The sequence below is a fragment of the Dendrobium catenatum genome, unplaced genomic scaffold, assembly GCF_001605985.2.
Source record: "Dendrobium catenatum unplaced genomic scaffold, ASM160598v2 fragScaff_scaffold_306, whole genome shotgun sequence".
In the NCBI taxonomy this organism is placed as follows: Eukaryota; Viridiplantae; Streptophyta; class Magnoliopsida; order Asparagales; family Orchidaceae; genus Dendrobium; species Dendrobium catenatum.
Window position 1 is genome coordinate 286,160 of NW_021318768.1, and position 11,078 is coordinate 297,237.

General features: G+C 37.0%; 1 protein-coding gene across 3 annotated transcripts in view; it reads left to right on the top strand.

Moving 5' to 3' along the window:
- Window positions 1-11,078, top strand: part of LOC110115726 (TVP38/TMEM64 family membrane protein slr0305) — a 30,312-nt gene that overhangs the window by 17,865 nt on the left and 1,369 nt on the right. For 2 of the 3 annotated variants that reach the window (XM_028693487.1, XM_028693488.1), the window contains exon 7: window positions 359-415. The exons of the other annotated variant lie outside the window; for it this stretch is intronic. In XM_028693487.1, the coding sequence (XP_028549320.1) occupies window positions 359-400 (42 nt within the window). In that variant the 3' untranslated portion in view covers window positions 401-415. Of the gene's footprint in view, window positions 1-358; window positions 416-11,078 lie in introns of those variants that run through there. 3 annotated transcript variants of the gene reach the window in all.

Here is an 11,078-nt window from a genome sequence, read left to right on the forward strand (position 1 = left end):
ATGCATCTCCCTCTCTTGCACTTTCAGTTACGTTTCCCATATTCACTGGATTAATTAAGTACCTCTACAAATCATTCAAAATGAATATGGATCATTGACTCAGGAGCTACAGATCACGTGAAAATCTCCACTACCAACTTCATCTATTATGATCATTGCCCAATAGATAAGAAAATTATCACTGCTAATGGTTATTTTGCTAAAGTAGAAGGCCAAGGAGATACCCTTATCCCTTTCTCTCACTCTAAAAAATGTGCTACATGTTCCTTAATTATCCAAAAATCTTATATCCATACAAAAACTTACTATGGTCCATAATTGTCAAGTTTTATTTAATCATACTTTTTGCTTATTTCAGGACCAGGGATCGATGAAGACGATTCGACTTGCTAAGGAGTGAGGTGGATTGTACTACCTGGAAGAGCTAAACAAATCTAAAAATAGCTAATCTATGTTATCCCTAGTTGACAAGAAATCTACTATTTGGCTTAATCACTTCATATTAGGATATCCATCAGTAGAAGTCTTGAAACACATTTATACAAAACTATTTGATAAATTGGAAAATGAAAATTTTCATTTTGAAACCTGTGAATTAGCCAAAAAAAAAAAAAACCTCTTTTCCAAACAAGAATGAGAGATGCAATACTCATTTCTATCTCATTCGTAGTGACATATGGGGACCCTAAAAAATCCCAACATCTCTGGGGTTCATTGGTTTGTATCTTTCATTGATGATTGTACTCGAGTTTCTTCTTAGATCTATCTCCTCAAAAATAAATCCAATGTTAGCAACATTATTTCCTTTTTTCACACGATGATTCATAATCAATTCGCGGTCAAAATAAAGAGCTTTTGTTTAAACAATGCTAAAGATTATTTCAATTAAACCCTACACTCTTACTTTCAGAATGATGGTATCATCCATGAGTCCTCTTGCATTCACACCCCACAGCAAAATGGGGTTGCAGAAAGAAAAAATGGTCACCTCCTAGCCTCCACTCATGATGTCCTTCTCCACCACACTTTACCCAAATCTTACTGGGGAGAAGCTCTCCTAACTGCCACCTACCTCATAAACCAACTACCGTCAAAAACCTTGGGGATGAAAGCTCAAATGGATATTTTGTCCTCCTTTTACCCTGAGTTTTGAACCCATAATAACCTTACACCCAGAATCTTTAGGTGCACTGCCTATGCTCACATCCACTGTTAGATAAGAGAAAAATTAGATCCAAGGGCACTCAAATGTATCTTCATTAGATACTCTACCACCCAAAAAGGGTACAAATGCTATCACCCCCTACAAAGAAAATGCTCGTATCCATTGATGTCACTTTTGATGAACAGAACTCCTACTTTACTAAACCTCTTCTTTAGGGGGAGATTGAAACAAAGGAAGATGATGAAAGTATGCTTGCCCCTCTTGACCTTCCTCTGCCACATCAAACCAACCCTCATGAAATTCAAAATAGGGAAGCTGAAGATAAAACTATCCTTAGATTTGGGAAGGTATATTCCATGCATACAAGCTCAACCTATGCTCTGAAGCATATCCAAAAATCTGGACCATCTCCTGAAGTAAAGTAAATTCTACACCTCCCTTATTCCCTATAACCAACTCTATATCCTTCAATAAAATTTCCCCCCACACAAAAACTTCCTGGTTACACTAGATGATATTTATATTCCTAATGATATTTTTGAGTCACTATCTGATGAAAATTGGAAAAATGTCATGAAAGATGAAAGGTAGGTTCTAGAAAAGAACAAGACGAGAGATCATCAATCTATCATTGGGGAAAAAATCAATCGGCTACAAATGGGTGTTCTCTATAAAATACAAAGCTGATGGCATATTGGAAAGATACAAAACAAGACTAGTGGTGAAAGGGTACACTCAGACATATGACATTGACTACCAGGAAATTTTTGCACCAGTAGCCAAGATGAACACTATTAGAATTCTACTCTCAATAGCAGCTAAGTATAATTGGCATTTGGAACAATTGGATGTAAAAAACACATTCCTACATGGGGATCTGGAAGAAGAAATATTTATGAAAATTCCACCAGGATTTAAGGAAAATTCTGGAGGTAACAAGGTGTGCAAATTAAAATGGCCCTATATGGGCTCAAACAATCACCAAGAGCCTGGTTTGGAAGGTTTTCTAAATTCATGCTCCTTAATGGGTATAAACAAAGCCAAGTGGATCATACACTATTCTTTAAACACTCAGACTCAGGAGGAGTCACAATATTGTTAGTGTAATTGGATGATATTATCTTGATTGGAAATAATGAAAAGGAGAAAGATAGTCTAATAAAAAATCTTACCATGGAATTTAACATCAAAGAACTTGGTAGACTAAAATACTTTCTTGGAATCGAAGTAGCTCACTCCAGAAAAGGAATCATCATCTCACTACAAAATTACATTAAAGATATTTTGAAAGAAATAAGAAAACTAGCCTGTAAGCCATTACCGACACCAAGAACAAAATCTCAAATTGGGAGAAGCTAAAGAAGATCCAGATGTAGATAACGGAGCCTATCAAATACTTGTAGGGAAATTGATTTACCTTTACCACATCAGAATAGATACAACATATGCTGTCAGTATGGTCAGTCAGTTTATGCAAAATCTAAAATAGGTCCATTTGCAAGCAGTAGACAGAATACTGCATTACCTTAAACGTAACCCAGGAAAAGAGATTCTCTTTAGAAGAGACCAAGAAATAACCCTAGAGGCATACACCGATGCTTATTATGCAGGATCACCTGTAGACAAAAGATATACTTCTGGGTACTGCATCTTCCTTGGAGGAAATCTAGCCACATGGAGAAGCAAGAAGCCAAACTTGATGGCAAGATCCAGTGCAGAAGCAGAATATAGAGCTATGGCCCTGAGAATATGTGAGGTACTATAGATCAAAATGATTCTAGAAGACCTAAAGATCAAATGGGACAAACCAATAAAACTATATTGGGGCAACAAATCAGTAATAAACATAGTTCACAATCCAGTTCAACATGACAGGACCAAGTACACAGAAGTTGACAAACATTTTATAAAAGAAAAATTAGACAGTGAACTTGTATGTATCTACCATGTACCATCAAAAGAATAACTTGCATATACCCTTACCTTAGGAGTGGACAACGCTGTCTTTCTCAGAATGATAGCCAAGCTGGGAATGATACATCCATACTTTCCAATTTGAGGGGGAGTGTTAAAATCCAGCCGTTCAACATAGATAAGATCCAACGACTACTGTGCATGATCCGTGGGAGATTTAGGAAGGATTCTATTAGAGTTATTATGTAATTATTTATTTATGTATTAAGATTTCTTGTGTAGATCTATAAATAGGGAAGAAATCATGGAATACAACAAGTCTTTTTCTTCTCAAACCTCTTGTTTTCTAACAGAAATTATGCACAATATGTTATAATGCACCAAGTGAAAATGCTGCTACAGGTAGGAACTATGCATAATGTAATATTAATATCATCACATCATGCTAAGATGCATTCACTATGAAAATGATACATTATCCCTAAATCATGCATTGTTTATTGTTTTCAATATGTTTATCATACATTACTATCGATAATCATAAATAGATTTCAATTCATTTTATAATTTCTCTTTAAGCCTCAGAAGATGTCATGTTAAGATGTCTAGGTCTAGATTTACAGCCCGTAGACTCTTGTAGTCGTACTACCTCTTGAGGTCGTACTGTCTCTTTCACCCGTAGACTTCATAGCTCATAAGCCTCATATCATGGCCTATAAGCTTCACATCATAGCTCATATGCTTTATATCATATCGAGGTTATACTGCTCCAACCCGCCTATCACCTAACATGACATTTTCCCAGGCTTATCTGATCAATGTCTTTTCTTCTCTTTGTTGTTTGACACTTCACCATATATAAATATAGATATGTATGTAGGTTGATAGGACTGTCGGAGGTATCATTATATAAGTAGGTATGACTGCATGAATCATATGATAGAATTGTACATAGCACTATAATATAACACAATTATTGATCACAAAAAGTACATTTGGAATGATTGTTTGGCTTATAATTTTAAGCTAAACCCAATAGTTAATAGTACACAAACACTTGTCAAGAGTAACTAGTTTGAATGAATGCATACAAACAATACCCAATCAACTTGCATACTTTATTAGAATACATATCTTACCTCCTCGACGTGCTGACTCACCAAATCGGACATCTCGTGTTCTCCTACGCGAATAGGGAAACTACAACCCAAACCATTGATTAACCATTCACCCGATCCACTCTTCAAATCACACAATTACATCAATTTCAAATTAACATACCTTTCAATTTTCACGTTGCATACATGAGTCTAAATAGACTAATAATAATGACATTACAGGAAGACAAAACCATGGGATCTTGATCGAGCCTGTCATCACTCCATCATCCGCTTTAAATGTGTAGTGATAAATTTCAAATCCTACAAGTTTTTAAAGTTGTTGCTACTTTATGTTGGGTACTTACTGCTTACTTAATGACTAATCTTAATCGAAAGTGTTCTCTCTTTATGGGAGGGGTAATGAACCATAGGGGGTTGAGCCTATAGGAAACTAGACCTTAGATCTTAAAGTCCTCACAAAATGAGGGAAAAATATATTGGCAGTGTCTTATCTAAAATCCAATCTCTCTTCTAAAAATTTATATAGAAATTGGGGTGTGAATTTTTGGAGCCCACATCTGACACTAAACTTGTGTTTAACACTTTTAAAATAGCGTCGAAGTTTTGGACATAGGGTGACACATGTAGAGCACAACGAGACATTGATTGAATATGTAGAAATATGAGAAATAAGATCGTGCGCACAAAATTAATTCCTGTATATCTTATGCATTATGCCCTAGTCGTCTGCAATTGAGCACATCACGCAGCCATGCCCTATCATCTCCTGTCTCCGCATCTTTGAAAATGAAATGATCTTATGCCCTAGCCAACCATCTCCGCCTCTTCTTCTACTTGCTGCAGCAACTCGTTAATTTCCAACCTGTTTGACCTTTTTGACTTCCCCCCAAGTTGTGTGACTCTCGTTGACTGTACAACGCAGCAAGGTAATAATAAATTATTGTGGAAGCATAGTTTTGTATTTTATTTAAGTTGTTTTTGGAAGAGCAACTGATTTACTGTTTGCTTGTATTGAGTTTGTTAGTTGTTTCATTTTTTTTTAACTGTCTCCTTCTTAGGAAGGTATATTTTGGTGCATTGATTTTATTATTAATAAGATTTTTTTTTCTTTTCATAAAAAAATCTCTTATGAAGTTTATGTATATGATATTATACCTCATCATATGATACTGTAAGTAGAAAATACTATAAAGTATATAATTTATTTTAATTATTTATAAAGTATAATACTGTGCCATGTTAAGTCATGTTTTACTTTTTACATTTATGTCATGTCACCCTGTCTGTGCTCTTATATCCATTTCCATGCTTCATTGAGAAGAGTTGATTTATTGCTCTTTTAAACTAGGAAAGTGGTTGGCGTAGTGGTGGTTGGACTGCGTAACTTGCTATGAAAATGTTCCTAAGTGAGAGAAAGGGGCTCTTTTGAAGGGGGGAAAAAAGAATGGAAAGTACAAAAAATAATGTGGTTTCAATAAAAAATGGATAAGAAATGCCACTTAACTGAGGAGCGTGGCAGTTGAGCTAAGGTTCCATTAAGGTTCCACTGTGGCTGATACTTTTCACATACTTCAGCTGCCAAGGTGCAAATTGTCAAATGGTTATCCCCTTGCCGAGAGCTAGAGGAACTAAGTTGTACGCGTCTAAGTAAGCATGATGAAAACCTTATTTTTTGATCTTTCTAATAATGCCCAAATTCTAATCATTTGCAATTTGCACTCAACTTACTGATAGAATCATAAAAAACACTTGTATAAACCTAGAAAACCCTTGTTGAAATATGAGAAAATCAGCCTCATCACGCTAACTGCCGCTCAAACCTCTGGTTTGTGCCCTTTCATAAAGTTCCCTGATAGGAAGTGGATGCACTTTTCCTCGAAATCAGCAAACAACAATAAGAAATTAGAAAAAAAAAACACACCAAAACTATTTTTATTACAGGTTATATGAAAGAAAATTGTAAGATACAGTGAGATCTTCAATTCGAAAGGAAGATCTGGCTTTCCTAAATCCTTAGCTTCCGGCTAGAGCCCAAATAACCTAAGAAATTCTATTTTCAGCAAACTCCAAACATAATCCTGAAATAATCCTATTGTTAGCCTAAAATAGGCTCATATAATTCCCTCCCAAATCAGCCCCTTTTTCCTAAATAATTCTATCTCAAATTAGATTTATTTCCCTAATTAATTCCCTCCTAATTATAATTAAAACTTTCCTAAATAACCCCCTTGAATTCCTCCTATTTCCTAAATAATTCCCTCTTAGATTTCGAATTCAAATTAGATCTCTTGCCCTAAATAATTCATTCCAAATTATAATTAAAACATTCCTAAACAATTCCCCATTGACTAAGAACCTTCATAAATAGTTTCCTCTTAATTAGGAAACTTCCTAATTCCCTCTCAATCAAATTGGCTGGTCTATCATTCCCCTCCAATACAGTCTCTTGAAGCCGGTCCAGTCGGCTGGCCAAGTGCTCAAACTGCTAATGGTATTCCACCACCGCCCCCTCCTGCGTGAGGGCAATGAAGTGTTCATAGAAGTCCCCTCCCCTGCTGGTTTGAAAATTTTCTAACAAGCAATTCTTAAAATCCTTCTGGGTTCGTATAGGCCTTGTTTCCCTTCGCTGATATCATGCTAAAGCTTTCCCTTCCAAGAATATCTCAGTTGTCGTTAGCCTCTCCTTCTCCGTCAACCTATTGACGGTAAAGTATCCGTCCAACTACTAGATCCACCCATGAGCATCATCTCCCTCAAAAATAGGCATATTTAGCTTCCTAATCCTCAGATCTCCTCCATTCCCCATGTTTCCTCCCTAATTTCCCATTCTTCAAGGGGTGATTCCCCCAAGTGTCCCAATCTTCCCTTCTATGCCCATACCCAAACCTTTCATCAATTCCCACATTCTCCTTTTAAATCCAACAACCCTTGGATCATAATAAATCCTTCTCCTTTCAATTTCATCCCCCTTCGATCATAATTACCCCTTTCCTTTTCAAATTCCGCTCATCTCCTCTCAAATTTAGCACCCTTTTATTCATGCTCCACCTCCTCACGCTTCTCCCCATACCCTCTACCTGACTCCTCCCTAGGAACATACTCTAGGGGAAGTATTCTCTCTTTTCACTTTTGAGTCTCCACCTCATGATCTTCCCTTTGCCTTATTAGATTAGAGTTTCCTCGCTTCCTAGGTTGCCATAGGGTTCCCTCGCCTCTAATGACGCTATTTTGGATTGACCCTCGAGCAACTTCTTCAACATCCCCCAGGCTGGAAAAATTCCCATTCATCTTCTCGCGGATGTCTAAAATTTGACTTTTGACATCTGAAAATTGAGCGTGGAGATCTAAAATTCAGTTTTAGCAAAGAGCAACAAGTTTGATGTGAATTCTGGCCTCCAATCAGCAAGAACAACAAGATCAAATGCAAAACGCAACAAAATTCAGCGAGGAAGTCTTATATTTCAGCCATGAAATTGCTCTGTTACTAATTTGATAAAAAACACTTATATAAACCTACCTTCAAACAAGTTTTTAGATTAAGGAAGATAAACAACAACGAAATAAATTTTATTTGATGAAAGACGAACAAAAGCAAGTAAGATACAATTTATCTTTAATTTGTGAGGAAGATTCGGCTCTTCCGATCCTTAATCGGCGGCTAGAGCCCAAGTACCTAAGAGAGATCAAATTTCAGCCAAATTTAAGATGTCATAACCCTAGGAAAACAAACTATTTAATGTATACAATCCAAAAGGAAATCTCTAAACAACCCTGACTTTCAAATTTCCTTCCTAAACTCCTCCTAAATCCTTCATAATCAGAGCTTTGAGTGGCACGAGCAAGAGATGGAACTTCACTGCCTTTGTTACATTGGAGCTGGTCCTGTATGGACCAAGCTGGATCGATCCAGTGGACTGGTCTAATACTCACCTCCTTTCTTCTTAATTCTATATTTATCGCAAAAGATTCTTCTTCTTGTATGCTTTTTGCTGATGATATTCTTCTTGTTGATAAGACAAGAGAGGGAGTTGAAGGTAAACTTGAATTATGGAGGTCAACCTTAGAGTCTAAAGGTTTTCGCTTGAGTAGATCTAAAACGGAATATATGGAGTGTAATTTTAGTAGTAATAGCACCAAACCCTAACCTTAGCACCCCTCTTTCTCTTTCTCTCTAAAATTTCCTCTTAGATTTCAAATTCAAATTAGATATGTTGCTCTAAGTAATTCCTTCCCAATTGTAATTAAAACATTTCTATACAATTCCCTGTTGATTAAGAACCTTCCTAAATAGTTTCCTCTTAATTAGGAAACTTCCTAATTCTCTCTCAATCAAATCGGCTGGTCTATCATTCCCCTCCAGTACAATCTTCAGAAGCCGGTCTAGTCGGCTGGCCAGGTGCTCAAACTGCTCATGGTATTCCACCACCGCTCCCTCCTACGTCAGGGTAAATAATTGTTCATAGAAGTCCCATTCCCTACTGGTTTGGAAACTTTCCAACAAGCAATTCTTAAAATCCTTCCAGGTTTGTATGGGTCGCCTTGTTTCCTTTCGCTGGTACCATGCTAAAGCTTTCCCTTCCAAGAATATCTCAGCTGTCATTAGCCTCTCCTTCTCCGTCAGCCTATTGACGGTAAAGTATCCGTCCAACTTGTAGATCCACCCATGATAATCATCTCTCTAAAAAATATGCATCTTTAGCTTCCTCACCCTTAGATCTCCTCCATTCCCCATGTTTCCTCCATAATTTCCCATTCCCCAAGGGAGTGTTTCCCCCCAAGTGCCCCAATCATCCCTTTTACGCCCATAACCAAACCTTTCATCAAATTCTCACATTCTCCTTTTAAATCCAGCAACCCTTGGATCATAATAAATCCCTCTCCTTTCAATTTCATCCCCCTTTCGATCATAATTACCCCTTTTTCTTTCAAATTCCGCCCATCTCCTCTCAAATTCAGCACCCCTTTGTTCATGTTCCACCTCATGCTTCTCCCCGTACACTCTACCTGGCTCCTCCCTAGGAACAGACTCTAAGGGATGTATTCTCTCTTTTCACATTTGAGTCTCCACCTCCTGTTCTTCCATTTGCCTTATTGGATTAGAGTTTTTCCTGCTTCCTGGGTTGCCAGAGACTTCCCTCGCCTCTAATGATGCTATTTTGGATTGGCCCTTGAGCAACTTCTTCAACATCTTCCCCAAGCTGGAAAAATTCCCATCCATCTTCTCATGGATGTCTGAATTTGTCTTTTGACATCTGAAACTTGAGTGTAGAGATCTAAAATTTTAGTTTTCAATTATCTGATCTCCTCTTCCAATACTTCTATCTTCCTTCCTGCCATAGGAACCTAGATTTAGGCTCCAATAGCAAAGAACAACAAGTTTGACATAAATTCTGGCCTCCAATCAGCAAGAACAACAAGATCAGATACAAAACGCAGCAAAATTCAGCGAGGAAGTCTTATATTTCAGCCCATGAAATTGCTCTGTTACTAATTTGATAGAAAACACTTATATAAACTTAGAAATCCGAGAAAATCAGCCGCTATCAAATAATTATTTTAGAATAAGGAAGACAAACAACAACGAAATAAATTTTATTTGATGAAAGACGAACAAAAGCAAGCAAGATATAATTGATCTTCAATTCGAGAGAAAGATCTGGCTCTCTCAATCCCTAGTATAGGGCTAGAGCCCAAGTACCTAAGAGAGATCAAATTTCAGCCAAATTCAAGATGTCATATCTTAGGAAAACAAACTATTTAATGCATACAATCCAAAAGGAAATCTCTAAACAACCCCTACATTCAAATTTCCCTCCTGAACTCCTAAATCCTTCATAATTGGAGCTTTTAGACTTTGCTGTTTGAGCGGCACGAGCGGGAGATGGAACTTCACCGCCTCTGTTACATGCGAGCCGGTCCTGTATGGACCAAGCTAGATCGGTCCAGTGAACTGGTCTAATACTCACCTCCTTTCTCCTTAATTCTATATTTAACGCAAAAGATTCTTCTTGTTGTTGTGCCTCAGTAACTCAGTGGGACTTTTGCCCAAATTACAATCTAGTTTTTATTTCCTTGTTTCACCCTTTTTATGACGTTCATCTTATCAATCCTCTTTTCCTTTGTCCTTTATAAATTCATAAAATAAATAATGTACTTTTTTTTTTCTGTTTTTACTCCTACAAGCATAAAAACTATTATTTCTACGCTGGCTTTCTCATTGCCCGAGATGTAGCGAACACTTAATTTCTGAGTGTTAGGTGTGGGAGCTACAACCACTGAACAGCCTTATGGCATTATGCTTTCATGGAGAAAAATTTTGCTATGATATTATAAGGTTTTCTCTACTAAGCTTGCCTTAAAGGATTACTTTTGTGTTATTAGGAAACTATCTAGCTCTAGACAATTATTTATTAATGAACAAACGAATGCCCTTCTATCAGTTCTTATGACTGTCGCAAGGTGCTTGTGTGTCGCTTATTATTACTTCTCAGAAATTGACTGCCAACCAACTTTAGCCGTTAGTTGATGTGTGGTAACGCTGTCAAGGAACTACATGTAATACTGGAAATTTTCTTTAACTTTGCAGCAGGTTTGATGACTATTTTGAATTTTACTATTAGCCCTTTAATTGCTAAAAACTGAAGAAAGGGTGAATAGTTACTGTTGGCGTAGAGAAGGCAATATGGATACAAACAAACAATTAGAAGAAGCGTCTGTAGGTAGGGGCGGATCCATGTTGCCCACCCTCAAAATGTAGAAATGAATAAGAGGAGAGATAGTTTTGACCTTTCCCCCCTAAATTTTTTGTTGCCCTAATCCAAGGCATTTGTCCAACTGCCGTTTGAGTTTTTGATGCCTCATTTTTTCATCTCAGTGCA